At 45.6% G+C, this 17,125-nt stretch overlaps 1 protein-coding gene across 5 annotated transcripts in view; it reads right to left on the reverse strand.

The window, feature by feature from the left end:
• KANK4 (KN motif and ankyrin repeat domains 4) overlaps positions 1-17,125 on the reverse strand; it is a 95,531-nt gene that overhangs the window by 15,301 nt on the left and 63,105 nt on the right. For all 5 annotated transcript variants that reach the window (XM_072128512.1, XM_072128508.1, XM_072128510.1 and 2 more), the window contains exons 6-7: positions 8,953-9,040; positions 3,005-3,224 (exon numbers count right to left, since the gene is read on the reverse strand). In XM_072128512.1, the coding sequence (XP_071984613.1) occupies positions 3,005-3,224; positions 8,953-9,040 (308 nt within the window). The remainder of the gene's footprint in view (positions 1-3,004; positions 3,225-8,952; positions 9,041-17,125) is intronic.

Genomic DNA, 17,125 nt, shown 5'->3' on the forward strand with positions numbered 1-17,125 from the left:
CAGCTTATCTCCTCCCCCCTCCCTGTACAATGACCTCTATATAGATAACACTGACCCATCATTACATCACTACTGACATTAGATGATGTCACAGCTTATCTCCTCCCCCTCCCTGTACAATGACCTCTATATAGATAACACTGACCCATCATTACATCACTACTGACAATAGATGATGTCACAGCTTATCTCCTCCCCCTCCCTGTACAATGACCTCTATATAGATAACACTGACCCATCATTACATCACTACTGACAATAGATGATGTCACAGCTTATCTCCTCCCCCTCCCTGTACAATGACCTCTATATAGATAACACTGACCCATCATTACATCACTACTGACAATAGATGATGTCACAGCTTATCTCCTCCCCCTCCCTGTACAATGACCTCTATATAGATAACACTGACCCATCATTACATCACTACTGACAATAGATGATGTCACAGCTTATCTCCTCCCCCTCCCTGTACAATGACCTCTATATAGATAACACTGACCCATCATTACATCACTACTGACAATAGATGATGTCACAGCTTATCTCCTCCCCCTCCCTGTACAATGTCCTCTATATAGATAACACAGACCCATCATTACATCACTACTGACAATAGATGATGTCACAGCTTATCTCCTCCCCCTCCCTGTACAATGACCTCTATATAGATAACACTGACCCATCATTACATCACTACTGACAATATATGATGTCACAGCTTATCCCCTCCCCCTCCCTGTACAATGACCTCTATATAGATAACACTGACCCATCATTACATCACTACTGACAATAGATGATGTCACAGCTTATCTCCTCCCCCTCCCTGTACAATGACCTCTATATAGATAACACTGACCCATCATTACATCACTACTGACAATAGATGATGTAACAGCTTATCCCCTCCCTGTACAATGACCTCTATATAGATAACACTACCCATCATTACATCACTACTGACAATAGATGATGTCACAGCTTATCTCCTCCTCCTCCCTGTACAATGACCTCTATATAGATAACACTGACCCATCATTACATCACTACTGACAATAGATGATGTCACAGCTTATCTCCTCCCCCTCCCTGTACAATGACCTCTATATAGATAACACTGACCTATCATTACATCACTACTGACAATAGATGATGTCACAGCTTATCTCCTCCCCCTCCCTGTACAATGACCTCTATATAGATAACACTGACCCATCATTACATCACTACTGACAATAGATGATGTCACAGCTTATCTCCTCCCCCTCCCTGTACAATGACCTCTATATAGATAACACTGACTCATCATTACATCACTACTGACAATAGATGATGTCACAGCTTATCTCCTCCCCCTCCTGTACAATGACCTCTATATAGATAACACTGACCCATCATTACATCACTACTGACTATAGATGATGTCACAGCTTATCTCCTTCTCCCCTCCCTGTACAATGACCTCTATATAGATAACACTGACCCATCATTACATCACTACTGACAATAGATGATGTCACAGCTTATCCCCCCCCCCCTGTACAATGACCTCTATATAGATAACACTGACCCATCATTACATCACTACTGACAATATATGATGTCACAGCTTATCTCCTCCCCCTCCCTGTACAATGACCTCTATATAGATAACACTGACCCATCATTACATCACTACTGACAATAGATGATGTCACAGCTTATCTCCTCCTCCTCCCTGTACAATGACCTCTATATAGATAACACTGACCCATCATTACATCACTACTGACAATAGATGATGTCACAGCTTATCTCCTCCCCCTCCCTGTACAATGACATCTATATAGATAACACTGACCCATCATTACATCACTACTGACAATAGATGATGTCACAGCTTATCTCCTCCCCCTCCCTGTACAATGACCTCTATATAGATAACACTGACCCATCATTACATCACTACTGACAATAGATGATGTCACAGCTTATCTCCTCCTCCTCCCTGTACAATGACTTCTATATAGATAACACTGACCCATCATTACATCACTACTGACAATAGATGATGTCACAGCTTATCTCCTCCTCCTCCCTGTACAATGACCTCTATATAGATAACACGGTTTCCACATTTGATCCCTGGCTGCAGCTGACATCATGGGCCTCCGCTTCACCATCTGCACTGGGAGTGCCTAGGGGGAATCTTCCATCATATCCATCCTGCAGGGCATGGATGAGGCCATTCACCTGGAAAAAGCCACACATGACCCAACCCTGCCACTAGGCCGTGAGTCAAGCCTGCCCCCACACTCAGACCAGATGGGTGGAAGTTGCAGAGAGCCTCCTCCGGCCATGCATGCTAGGAACCACAATGGGAGGTGAACAACTCGTCTTATCCCTCCAGAACATAACAATTGTAGAGTTGTATTGCAATGTGCCCAATCTTTATCTTTACTGATATCTTCCACGACAGGAAACCCAGGGGAATCCTAACCTTCCCAATCAGGAGCCCCAAACACATGAGATACCCACATCCATTGAACCCATTCATTCTGGCACATGTTGGGGCTCATTTACCAAGGGCCTGAATCGCTCATTTTCGTCGGGTTCCCGAAAATTACCGGTTTGCGCCGTTTTGCCCCAGGGTTTTGGCGCACTTGATCAGATTGTGTTGCTTCGACCCCGAGTTTCCCGCGATGGAAATCGGGGGCGTGGCCATCGGACAACCCAACGGATTTAGAAAAACCGCACACAACAGCAACAAGTACACAAATACACTATTCCCTAAGTGTATACTCGATACACTCGGGGGGTTATTTATCAGGACTTCTATGCCACAAAAGTTCCATCTGATGAATAGAGTCTTAAAGCTACATAAATAAAGATTATTATTATTATTATTATTATTGGCAATATACATGGGAAAAAGTATCAACTCTTCTTCTAGAACCAAAAGTTGCAATCCGGGCGAATCACACAGTGACACAATGTAACGGGATGTTCTGTTCCTCACCTGTGCTCAGGAGGAGCCTAACAATCTTAAAGTTGGAGTGGGAGACGCTGTAGTGCAGGGCCGTGTTCCCGTTCTCATCGGAGATATTGACAACCATCTGCAGGAGCTGGGGGCTGATCGATCGGAATTCCTCCAGATAAACCGCAACAAGATCCGGGGATGACGTCTTCTGGCTGGAGACTCGGAACCACTCCTGGCAGACCGTGTACAGGGTTTGTCTCTATAGAAAGCAAAGACAAATAAAAGTTATGATTAGTTACCGGCTCCAGCCAAATCCTGATCTGTATCTCCAAACAATCCGGAGAAATTACCGCAACGCCGCGTTCTACTAGATTCTAGATAAATCAAAGCTTTATGGGAAATATGGAACATCTCTCCCCGCAGCTAATACACGTGTTTACAACACATTGCAACAAATCCCTGCGAGGATCAGATAAAAGAGCAACGTGATGAGATCACTCCAGATTCTTGGACTGGATTCTAGACTGAGCCTCTAGAAAAAGAACAAGAAGACTCTAATGTAGAAGTCCTAGACCTGGTCACTTGTGTCTATAACTCAGCAATATGTCTTCTACCTTTCTCATGCTGCTCCCCCCTCTTCTCCCGAGCTGCACCCCCCCACACTCTTCTCCCGAGCTGCACCCCCCCACACTCTTCTCCCGAGCTGCACCCCCCCCACTCTTCTCCCGAGCTGCACCCCCCCCCCACTCTTCTCCCGAGCTGCACCCCCCCCACTCTTCTCCCGAGCTGCACCCCCCCACTCTTCTCCCGAGCTGCACCCCCCCACTCTTCTCCCGAGCTGCACCCCCCCCCACTCTTCTCCCGTGCTGCACCCCCCCCCACTCTTCTCCCGAGCTGCACCCCCCCACACTCTTCTCCCGAGCTGCACCCCCCCACTCTTCTCCTGAGCTGCACCCTCCCCCACTCTTCTCCCGAGCTGCACCCCCCCCCCACTCTTCTCCCGAGCTGCACCCCCCCCACTCTTCTCCCGAGCTGCACCCCCCCCACTCTTCTCCCGAGCTGCACCCCCCCCACTCTTCTCCCGAGCTGCACCCCCCCCACTCTTCTCCCGAGCTGCACCCCCCCCACTCTTCTCCCGAGCTGCACCCCCCACTCTTCTCCTGAGCTGCACCCCCCACTCTTCTCCCGAGCTGCACCCCCTCTTCTCCCGAGCTGCTCCCCACTCTTCTCCCGAGCTGCACCCCCCCCTCTTCTCCCGAGCTGCCCCCCCTCTTCTCCCGAGCTGCCCCTCACCCTGTGCATATTCCTAAGGATACATCATAAAAGTCCTGGAATACCCTGTACCCCTCGGACAGCAGATGAGCTATTTATGGATGTTCTGCCTAAATGTTGGAAAATAGTGATACTTGTCTAATATGTAACTGGCTTATTGTATTGAGCCTTTACCTCAACTGACAACAATGCAGAAAAATCACAGAAACTGGAATATTCGGGGCAAAACAGGACAAATTGTGGATTTCACAGCTGATAAACCGCACAGAGACAATGAAAAATAAAAATGATTCAAAAAAACTTCTCTCTACATAGAAAGTATTACCCCCCACCGCATTAATTATCGTATATACTCGAGTATAAGCCGACCCAAGTATAAGCCGAAACCCCTAATTTCAACACAAAAAACTGGGAAAACCTATTGACTCGAGTATAAGCCGAGGGTGGGAAATGCATTGGTTACAGCCTCCCAGTATAATGTCTGCCTGCCCCTGTAGCATACAGCCTGCCCAGCCCCTGTAGTAGGAAAAAAAATAACACTGTACTCATCTTTCCGACGTCCCCCATAGGTCCTCTTCTGTCTCAGACTGTCCCAGACAGAAGAGGACCTACAGGTGATGTCAGAAAGGTGAGTTTTGACTTTATTTTTTTAGTTGACTCGAGTATAAGCCGAGTTAGGGTTTTTGAGCACAAATTTTGTGTTGAAAAACTAGGCTTATACTCGAGTATATAAGTTAAATAGTTTCTCAGGAGAAGACGGATTTCAGTCTTGTTATAAATGTAATGAGGACCGAAAGCACAAAGATTATTTATAGAAGGTCCCACAAAATAATGCAAAATTATTTTAATCCAAAATTTTCTTGTTTCCCTGGAAATAAGACAAACCCCAAAAATAAGACCTAGGTACAATATTATTCAAGAGTAGAAATATAAGGCCTCCCCTGAAACTGGCGAAACTGGGTGTGTCAGGGCCCCATAGCAGACTTCTGAATGCCCCCCCCCATACTCACACATTTATACACAGACATTTACACACTTACACAGACCTGTCCCAGTAGCTGTACACTGCGGAAGATGTGCACTGTTATATATTCACATTATACTGTCAATGTGCAGCATAACATGTATATAGTGGTGCACATCCTCCATTCTTTAGAGTAGTGGTGGCGAACCTATGGCACGGGTGCCAGAAGTGGCACTCGGAGCCATTTCTGTGGGCACTCAGGTTATCACCCAAGGAAAGTGTTCACCAGGAACAAATCCACCAAACCTTCCTGCAGACCCAGGCAACTTAAGAGATGCTGGTCTCAGTGCCGTTTTAAAGCGACACTTTATTGGTTGTTTGGAACTGCAGGAAAAGTGTGAAGGTGTGGACAGGGCTGTATTACCTTTGGAGGTCCTCCTTCTGGACCAACCATTCTTCCTCTACAGAGAGACCCTGGAGAGAAGCTACAATGAGAGTCTGAATTTGCCCTCCTTCTTTCAACTGTATTGATGGCCTTAGGGGGGCCGATACGATTGAAAGATGTGAAAGAACAGGTAGCAATTAGTTACTGCTTAAAATGCCATGTTGGCACTTCATGGTAAATAAGTGGATTTTGGTTGTAGCTTGGGCACTCGGTCTCTAAAAGGTTCGCCATCACTGCTTTAGAGTGTCAGGTCAGATGACGGGGCCCCCTGACACTATGGGCCCCATAGCAGCTGCCATGGCTGCTACCACTGTAGTTCCGCCCCTGCCTAGCTGCAGTCATAGCATGCGGCTCCCCCCTCGCTGTATTAGCAGATCATTCAGATACTGCAAGAGGCTGTGACATGTGAGAACAATCACTGACTGTTACATTGTATATGTGATACAAGCAGCTGCCCGGACGGGGGGGGGGGGTCACTGGAGGAAAGCGCCAAACATGAGGAAATGCAGCATGAAATTCAGAGTTTGTAGAGAAATTGTTGATTTTTTGGGTCAACCATAAATGTGAATTCTTTTTCATGGAGAAATAAGAGCTCGGACGTCTTTATCAGAAGATTAATACCAGACCCCGGGGGTTAGTTACCATTAGGCTCCTCGGGGCAGTTCTATGTCCCTGGAGCTCCGCTGCCCATCACATAACATTGCAGAGGTTTTGGCTCTTTAATAAATGTCCTTATGCTCCACTTGCCCTCTAGGATTTTTTCAAAAAGTCACTTAAAAGGCGCAAAATGCATAAAAAGTCCCAGCACATAGACCAGCAAGGGACTGGGGTAACTATGAAACATTTCTGCAAAAGTCCCAAGTCATGAATCTGGCTCTACACTAGCAGTAGTTCTATCTGTACTCTACATTAATGATGGGGTGGAAATAGTGAGACTTTTTAGCAGTGGAAAGTCCCAAAAAACTGCAATGAGATTTTTTTTGAGACAAAAACCAATGATAAATAACCCATATTATAGTAGTTATATTCCTGTACATAGGGGCAGTATTATAGTAGTTATATTCTTGTACATAGGGGGCAGTATTATAGTAGTTATATTCTTGTACATAGGGGGCAGTATTATAGTAGTTATATTCTTGTACATAGGGGGCAGTATTATAGTAGTTATATTCTTGTACATAGGGGGCAGTATTATAGTAGTTATATTCTTGTACATAGGGGGCAGTATTATAGTAGTTATATTCCTGTACATAGGGGGCAGTATTATAGTAGTTATATTCTTGTACATAGGGGGCAGTATTATAGTAGTTATATTCTTGTACATAGGGGACAGTATTATAGTAGTTATATTCCTGTACATAGAGGGCAGTATTATAGTAGTTATATTCTTGTACATAGGGGGCGGTATTATAGTAGTTATATTCTTGTACATAGGGGGCAGTATTATAGTAGTTATATTCTTGTACATAGGGGACAGTATTATAGTAGTTATATTCCTGTACATAGGGGGCAGTATTATAGTAGTTATATTCCTGTACATAGGGGGCAGTATTATAGTAGTTATATTCTTGTACATAGGGGACAGTATTATAGTAGTTATATTCCTGTACGTAGGGGGCAGTATTATAGTAGTTATATTCCTGTACGTAGGGGGCAGTATTATAGTAGTTATATTCCTGTACGTAGAGGGCAGTATTATAGTAGTTATATTCTTGTACATAGGGGGCAGTATTATAGTAGTTATATTCTTGTACATAGGGGGCAGTATTATAGTAGTTATATTCTTGTACATAGGGGACAGTATTATAGTAGTTATATTCTTGTACATAGGGGGCAGTATTATAGTAGTTATATTCCTGTACATAGGGGGCAGTATTATAGTAGTTATATTCCTGTACATAGGGGGCAGTATTATAGTAGTTATATTCTTGTACATAGGGGGCAGTATTATAGTAGTTATATTCTTGTACATAGGGGGCAGTATTATAGTAGTTATATTCCTGTACATAGGGGGCAGTATTATAGTAGTTATATTCTTGTACATAGGGGGCAGTATTATAGTAGTTATATTCCTGTACATAGGGGGCAGTATTATAGTAGTTATATTCCTGTACATAGGGGGCAGTATTATAGTAGTTATATTCTTGTACATAGGGGGCAGTATTATAGTAGTTATATTCTTGTACATAGGGGGCAGTATTATAGTAGTTATATTCCTGTACATAGGGGGCAGTATTATAGTAGTTATATTCTTGTACATAGGGAGCAGTATTATAGTAGTTATATTCCTGTACATAGGGGGCAGTATTATAGTAGTTATATTCTTGTACATAGGGAGCAGTATTATAGTAGTTATATTCCTGTACATAGGGGACAGTATTATAGTAGTTATATTCTTGTACATAGGGGGCAGTATTATAGTAGTTATATTCCTGTACATAGGGGGCAGTATTATAGTAGTTATATTCCTGTACATAGGGGGCAGTATTATAGTAGTTATATTCTTGTACATAGGGGGCAGTATTATAGTAGTTATATTCTTGTACATAGGGGGCAGTATTATAGTAGTTATATTCCTGTACATAGGGGGCAGTATTATAGTACAGGCGGTCCCCTACTTAAGGACACCCGACTTACAGACAACCCATACTTACAGACGGACCCCTCTCACCTCTGGTGAAGCTTTCTAAGTGCTTTACTATAGTCCCAGCCTGCAATAATCAGCTTTAATGTGTCTGTAATGAAGCTTTATTGATAATCCTTGTTCCCATTACAGCAAAAAATGTTTAAACTCCAATTGTCACTGGGGCCAAAAATTATTTTGTCTGGATCTACAATTATAAAATATACAGTTTCGACTTACATACAAATTCAACTTAAGAACAAACCTCCGGACCCTATCTTGTACGTAACCCGGGGACTGTCTGTAGTTATATTCTTGTACATAGGGGGCAGTATTATAGTAGTTATATTCTTGTACATAGGGGGCAGTATTATAGTATAAAGGGCAGTAACACTTTGAACTTGGCATGAGAGAATCCTGAGAAGATGCCTTTACACTTGTTACAAAGGTCATGTGAACTCTAATCATTTCTGACCTTTCTTCACGCTCAGATGATTCGTCCCATTTAGAGGAAATGTAGCATCTTATGAGATTAATTATACTGTACATTCCATTACCCGGCGCTCGTCTTTAGGCTTATGCGGATAACCCATTGCTTTTTTTAATTAAAAGTCCAATCATTACACACGGCTGGGGGCTATGGGCACAGAGGGGAGAGGCCGGGTGGGGGGAGGGATCGGTACCAGCTTATTATCTGTGGTGGTCCTCAGTTCTGCAAGATGACTGCTCAGTATCCGGCACTCGCTGCGGAAGGTCTCGCCCACTGTACACCTGTGCGGAGAGAATAGTAGAGGCAATTCAGTAGAAATCAAATTATATACAACTATTCAGTGCAATCACTGCAATTAGAAAAACCTGCAACAAATTCTGTAAATGCAGCCGCTTAAGGTGTCAGTCACATGTGGCGTTTAACGCATGCCTGATTTGCCTAATTATATTGCTGTTAACATCTGTGTTTACAAAATGCAACCATTTGTGGAATGTTAGCGCATTTGTTAACATTGTAGTATGAAAATGCATGTGTTAACATGTTGTTAACACATGTGTTAACGTTGAGTTCGCATTAGGTTTTGAAACACCAATGTTAGCCAGCAATGTAATTAGACAAATCTCCTGTAGGGTCCTGCACCTTGTGGCACAGGGGGATCTCAGTGGGAAAGCATAATGAAAATAATGGGTGCACCCACAATTGTGGTCACCCCCCTCCCCCCATACTGCACCCAAAAAAATCAGAACACTGGGAAACAGGAAAGGTCTGGAAAGTTTATAAAGTGTCCTACACTTTGCCGGTGTTACTTGTGCAGTGATCAAAATGCTGGCAGACTCCCATAAGATCTCTGCATTAGCTTATGATGAACCCCCTACCCCCATACCTTTAAGGGGTATTCCTCCCATGAAGACAAGATTCTAAAATATCCTCAGGATAACAAAATAACACATTGTCTAATTCACTGTTATTAACAAAAATCCAGCATTTCACAGATATAATTCCAACCTGTCTCCATCAGTCCTGGTGCACACAATTTTGGTTGCCCCTGGATAAGACTGTAAATCTTCTGACTATGGTCGGACTCTTGTTGTGAATAGCTTCTCCTGTCTGCGCGCTGCAGTGGTCTCTACCTCCTGCCCCTCCCCTCCTGCATTACAAGCCCAGCTCAGACACAGGCATTTCCTGCCGACAAGCAGCAGTGTACAGAGACTTATTCTTAGTTACAGGCAGGATAAGGTCTTTATAGCAGGGGAAGGAAGCATATAGCAGAACTGACTGTGCCATAAGAGAGTAAGCAGAGCTGAGAGTTTCATTGTGTGTTATATGCATCTCATGGATCTCATCATCTCTGATCTGTCTTATCTCTCTTTTTATGTGTCAGATACTAGTGAATGTTCAGAAGTGTAGATAAACCCTGTACCATGATAATCAATGCACATTGTCAGCTCACAACATCTCACAGCACAGAGATCATTAAGTGTCTGCTTAGAGAGTCCCCGCTCACAAATATTACACCGACCATCACTGAGTGATAGGAGCTAAAATAGCAATAAAATGGAGTAACATTGTAAAGTAAGGGGTTAACAATTATCTTTATTGTGTACAAATCACTAGGGGATTCAAATTTGAAAACTTTATTTCATGGACAAAGCCCTATGATGTCTAAAAGTTAAGGTTTTGCTACAATTGTGTTCAGAATGGACCCGAACCTGATACATCTGCAGTGATACAATGTAGCATGCAGGGCAGGAGAAAGCTTTGTGCTGCTGATGATTGCTTTGACTGGATGCAACTGTAACACATTCTCAGAAGTGAGTAGTACAAAGCGAATTTCTTTTTATTTCAGCCTCTTGACATTTTCAATTTCATAGTAGCAAAAAAAGGTCCTAAAAACCCTAAACAAAAAGCACTTTGTGTCGCGGTCTCCGGCGTTTTCTTCCTTGTTGGACCAGAAGTGATGGCGTTGTGTACATTGTGCACATGAGCTCGGAGCCAATCACTGGACTCAGCAGATACATCTGGATGAAGTGACCCTTGAGGCCAGTGATCCCCTGTGTGTCATGGGGTTTATCGCATTGTCATGTATAAGATGCCATTGTTATCACATTGAACGCTACGAGAATCGTCAGAATCCATGATTTGTCCCCATTACACCCGCAGTGAGTGATCGATGCTGGGCACAGCTGGGGGAGCAGCGAGGCGTCTGCTGTATCGCCGAGCGCTTTTCATGTTGCTTAGTCTCGCTACTTTGATGCTGCAGATATGTAGACGAGCCCTCGCAGCAGATAATTACTGGAAGGAGCCCAGGAAGATTTTTGGCAGGAAAAAAAAAAAGAGCTAATCAGTTCATTTAAGAATCTGCTTTATTCCTGCCGACTCACCGGATGCTAATTGCTCTAAAATTGTGATTATTATAATCATCCGCTATTTATAAAGAGCCAGCGCTCACATGATAGAAGCTGCCTTCACCTGGGTCTCTGCAGCACCCGCTCCCTGTATACAGCTCCGATGCAGATCTATATACCAGATCTATATCCCCACTGGTGATGGATTCGTCCTGAAGAGGGAACATTCTGGAGATGCTGGTCACATGGCCACCAGGAGTGGAAAAGAATGAGGCAGATTTACTTACCCGGTCTTGTCACAATCCCATGGTGCGTTGTCCGACGAGGATTCGGGTCTGGCGCGATTCACTGTGGTCGTGAGCCCGAGTTCCTGCATCCGTCGCTTCTGCACTGAGGTCCACCGGAGTTCACCATCTTCTTCCCGGTGCATGTAAGTGCGTGTCTTGCAACACAATTCCAAATGTCAAATCCTGCGCGTTGTCAAAATCCGTCGGGTTGTCCGACGGCCCGCCCCACGATTTCTGTCGCGTGCAAGCCGGTGCCGATGCGCCACAATCTGATCGCATGAACACAACAAAAATGCGTCCGATGGACCCTTAGTAAATGAGCCCCAATGTCTCAGCATTTAAAGGATCCTTGTTAGTGTGCACTTAGTCATGTAAAGGGTACCTGTCAGCAGGTGTGACCATAGAGACTGCAGCCAGCGTTTTGTATTGTCCCTGAAGAGATGTATAATAAAAGTTTTGGGGCACTTCTCCAAGTGCACTGGGGGCGTGTCCTCACACTGCTGTGCTTTGGAATCTCTACATTCAGCTTCTTTACAGCCCCTGCACTGTGTATACGCTGTAGTAAACCTCTGGGTGAATGCAATGGCAGTATCTCAAATCATATAGGAGGAACTATACAGCTGCTCAATGCAGAGAGCACAGAGCACAGCAGTGTGAGGACATGCCCCTAATACAATTGGAGAAGCTACAAACCTGCAATATAAATCCGTATTTCACAGTCCTGCTGCAACTAACATACACAAAGGTTACACAACTCTTCAGGGACTATACCTAACACTGGCTGCAGAGAGCACAGAAGTGTGAGGACATGTCCCCAGTGCACATTGAGAAGCTACAATCCTGGAATATAAATCCATATTTCACAGTCCAGCTGCTACTAGCATACACAACGGTTACACATCTCTTCAGGGACTATACCCAACACTGGCTGCAAAGAACACAGCAGTGTGAGGACACTACTCCAGTGCACATTGAGAAGCTACTATTCTGGAATATAAATCTTTATTTCACAGTCCTGCTGCTACTAACTACATAAAGGACTGATTACACATCTCTCCAGGAACAATACATAACACTGGCTGTAGTTTGTATGGTTACCCCTGCTGATAGGTTTCCTTACTCCAGACTAACACGGATAGAGGAAGCTGAGATACGCGGTATTGTTTGATGGATTTATAACAATGCAGAGCTGGTAACGCGGTCCTGGAGCTGCCTGTTCTGAAGAGGGAACATTGTGGCCACCAGGGATTTCCCTTCCTTGGCTTTGTCAGCTCTTGGAAGGTTCTGATTCTTCTTGTGAAGATCCATCTGGAATCAGAAGATTCCAGCAATTCTCCCCGGAATTCGTTATGCAAATCATCTTTCTGCAGATGGCAGAAAGTGGTTATTCTAGTGCCACTTAGGGGTAATTACTGTAAGTCAATGTGCGTCCCTTTAAGAAGCCTGTGATCATCACTACAGATAAGAACCAACCACAGATGACACTAGAGGAAATTTTCTTCCTTAAGGAGCAAGGATTATTAGTATAATGACTACACTTTTAAACATAACCCTATATTATCTCCAAGCCTGAAAAGTTCCACAGTCTGTCTGTAAAGTTGACTCCCCATCTACGCAAATGGAGCCATGTCCTGTCATCGTAAACACTCTAAGCAGTGTCCAGCACGTTCATGTCCTACCTGCTCAGCCGCATCCAGAATTCCAGAGGGAGAGGTGAGCTGATTTCTCTTCAGCCAATCAGATACAGCCAGTGTCTCTCTCAACCCCCTCATTCACCCCTCCCTAGGGAATTCTCCTCTGCAGTCTTAGAGCCAGCGCATGAATGATCTAGCAGATCATCAAGTGGGAAAATCGACGAAGCTAGAAGAACATGAATATGCGCAGACAGTGGGGCTCATTTACTTACCTGGCCGCTGGAATTCATAGAAAGTGCATTGTCCGATGATAATGCGCGTCCCTGGAGTTCACCTTCTTCTTCCTGGTGCATGTAAGTGTATTGTCCGTGTATAATGTGCTGTGCGGGGAGTTACTAGGATCCTGCGTCCGATATCCTGCATGTGTCACTTCCCCCTCAGGTCCCCGGAGTTCACCTTCTTCCTGGTGCATGTAAGTGCATTGTCTGTGTATAATGCGCTGTGCGGGGAGTCACTAAGATCCTGCGCCCGATATCCTGCATGTGTCACTTCCCCGCTCAGGTCCCCGGGGTTCACCTTCTTCTTCCTGGTGCATGTAAGTGCATTGTCCGTGTATAATGCGCTATGCGGGGAGTCACTAAGATCCTGTGCCCGATATCCTGCATGTGTCACTTCCCCACTCAGGTCCCTGGAGTTCACCTTCTTCTTCCTGGTGCATGTAAGTGCATTGTCCGTGTATAATGCGCTGTGCGGGGAGTCACTAAGATCCTGCACCCAATATCCTGCATGTGTCGCTTCCCCGCTCAGGTCCCCGGAGTTCACCTTCTTCTTCCTGGTGCATGTAAGTGCATTGTCCGTGTATAATGCGCTGTGCAGGGAGTCACTAAGATCCTGCCCCCGATATCCTGCATGTGTCGCTTCCCCGCTCAGGTCCCTGGAGTTCACCTTCTTCTTCCTGGTGCATGTAAGTGCATTGTCCGTGTATAATGCGCTGTGCGGGAGTCACTAAGATCGTGCGTCCGATATCCTGCATGTGTCGCTTCCCCGCTCAGGTCCCCGGAGTTCACCTTCTTCTTACCGGTGCATGTAAGTGCATTGTCTTGTGATACAATTTGATATTTAAATCCCTCACTCAGTCCGAATCAGTCGGATCGTCCGACAGACCACCCCCTAATTTGAAACCTGCGCTGAAGCCTGTTCAATACCTGTCCAAGCTTTGCAAAACCCGAAAAAAGACTAAAAGTCCACCAAAAATGCGATCTTCAACTCTTAGTAAATGAGCCCCCTGTAAGTCAACTTTTCAGGCATGGGGAGGAACAGTATATGGATAGTTGTGTGGCTGTATAATACCGTAGTAGTTTTCAAAGACATGTTTAGTTAGATTTAGTAGATATGGGTCAGTTTAACTGACAGGTTCCCTTTATTAAAGGAATGTGTTTATGTTTAGACAATCCCTTTAAAAACAGGTTCTATTATTTCCTATGGGGCGCTGGGTGGATAAAAATTGCACATTCTTTAGAAAAGTGATTCTTACACAAAAAAATCCAAATGTGTTAGAAAGTTGAGTGAAAATAACAAGTCTCATGTGACTCTCGTGACCCTCGCCTTATAATCATTTATAGAGGCAGTGGCTTTTTAACCCTTTCAGTCTGCCAGGAGTGACATGGGGGGGGGGGGGTTGTTCTGTATATGTCTATATGTGCGTCTTTCTGGAAAAGTGAAAGCTATGAAGCTTTCGGCACTTGCACTCTGCTCATACTCTCATACTGTACGAGCTCCGGCACATGCACTCCGCTCATACTCTCATACTGTACGAGCTCCGGCACATGCACTCCGCTCATACTCTCATACTGTACGAGCTCCAACACATGCACTCCGCTCATACTCTCATACTGTACGAGCTCCGGCACATGCACTCCGCTCATACTCTCATACTGTATGAGCTCCGGCACATGCACTCCGCTCATACTCTCATACTGTACGAGCTCCGGCACATGCACTCTGCTCATACTCTCATACTGTACGAGCTCCGGCACATGCACTCCGCTCATACTCTCATACTGTACGAGCTCCAACACATGCACTCCGCTCATACTCTCATACTGTACGAGCTCCGGCACATGCACTCCGCTCATACTCTCATACTGTATGAGCTCCGGCACATGCACTCCGCTCATACTCTCATACTGTATGAGCTCCGGCACATGCACTCCAGTCATACTCTCATACTGTATGAGCTCCGGCACATGCACTCCGCTCATACTCTCATACTGTACGAGCTCCGGCACATGCACTCCGCTCATACTCTCATACTGTATGAGCTCTGGCACATGCACTCCGCTCATACTCTCATACTGTACGAGCTCCGGCACATGCACTCCGCTCATACTCTCATACTGTACGAGCTCCGGCACATGCACTCCGCTCATACTCTCATACTGTACGAGCTCCGGCACATGCACTCCGCTCATACTCTCATACTGTACGAGCTCCGGCACATGCACTCCGCTCATACTCTCATACTGTACGAGCTCCGGCACATGCACTCCATTCATACTCTCATACTGTATGAGCTCCGGCACATGCACTCCATTCATACTCTCATACTGTACGAGCTCCGGCACATGCACTCCGCTCATACTCTCATACTGTATGAGCTCCGGCACATGCACTCCATTCATACTCTCATACTGTACGAGCTCCGGCACATGCACTCCATTCATACTCTCATACTGTACGAGCTCCGGCACATGCACTCCGCTCATACTCTCATACTGTACGAGCTCCGGCACATGCACTCCGCTCATACTCTCATACTGTACGAGCTCCGGCACATGCACTCCGCTCATACTCTCATACTGTACGAGCTCCGGCACATGCACTCCGCTCATACTCTCATACTGTACGAGCTCCGGCACATGCACTCCATTCATACTCTCATACTGTACGAGCTCCGGCACATGCACTCCATTCATACTCTCATACTGTACGAGCTCCGGCACATGCACTCCATTCATACTCTCATACTGTATGAGCTCCGGCACATGCACTCCGCTCATACTCTCATACTGTATGAGCTCCGGCACATGCACTCCATTCATACTCTCATACTGTATGAGCTCCGGCACATGCACTCCATTCATACTCTCATACTGTACGAGCTCCGGCACATGCACTCCGCTCATACTCTCATACTGTACGAGCTCCGGCACATGCACTCCGCTCATACTCTCATACTGTATGAGCTCCGGCACATGCACTCGAGTCATACTCTCATACTGTACGAGCTCCGGCACATGCACTCCGCTCATACTCTCATACTGTACGAGCTCCGGCACATGCACTCCGCTCATACTCTCATACTGTACGAGCTCCGGCACATGCACTCCGCTCATACTCTCATACTGTACGAGCTCCGGCACATGCACTCCGCTCATACTCTCATACTGTACGAGCTCCGGCACATGCACTCCGCTCATACTCTCATACTGTACGAGCTCCGGCACATGCACTCCGCTCATACTCTCATACTGTACGAGCTCCGGCACATGCACTCCGCTCATACTCTCATACTGTACGAGCTCCGGCACATGCACTCCGCTCATACTCTCATACTGTACGAGCTCCGGCACATGCACTCCATTCATACTCTCATACTGTATGAGCTCCGGCACATGCACTCCATTCATACTCTCATACTGTACGAGCTCCGGCACATGCACTCCGCTCATACTCTCATACTGTACGAGCTCCGGCACATGCACTCCGCTCATACTCTCATACTGTACGAGCTCCGGCACATGCACTCGAGTCATACTCTCATACTGTACGAGCTCCGGCACATGCACTCCGCTCATACTCTCATACTGTACGAGCTCCGGCACATGCACTCCGCTCATACTCTCATACTGTACGAGCTCCGGCACATGCACTCCGCTCATACTCTCATACTGTACGAGCTCCGGCACATGCACTCCGCTCATACTCTCATACTGTACGAGCTCCGGCACATGCACTCCGCTCATACTCTCATACTGTACGAGCTCCGGCACATGCACTCCGCTCATACTCTCATACTGCACGAGCTCCGGCACATGCAC

The sequence above is a fragment of the Engystomops pustulosus genome, chromosome 10 (genome assembly GCF_040894005.1).
Source record: "Engystomops pustulosus chromosome 10, aEngPut4.maternal, whole genome shotgun sequence".
Taxonomy (NCBI): domain Eukaryota; kingdom Metazoa; phylum Chordata; class Amphibia; order Anura; family Leptodactylidae; genus Engystomops; species Engystomops pustulosus.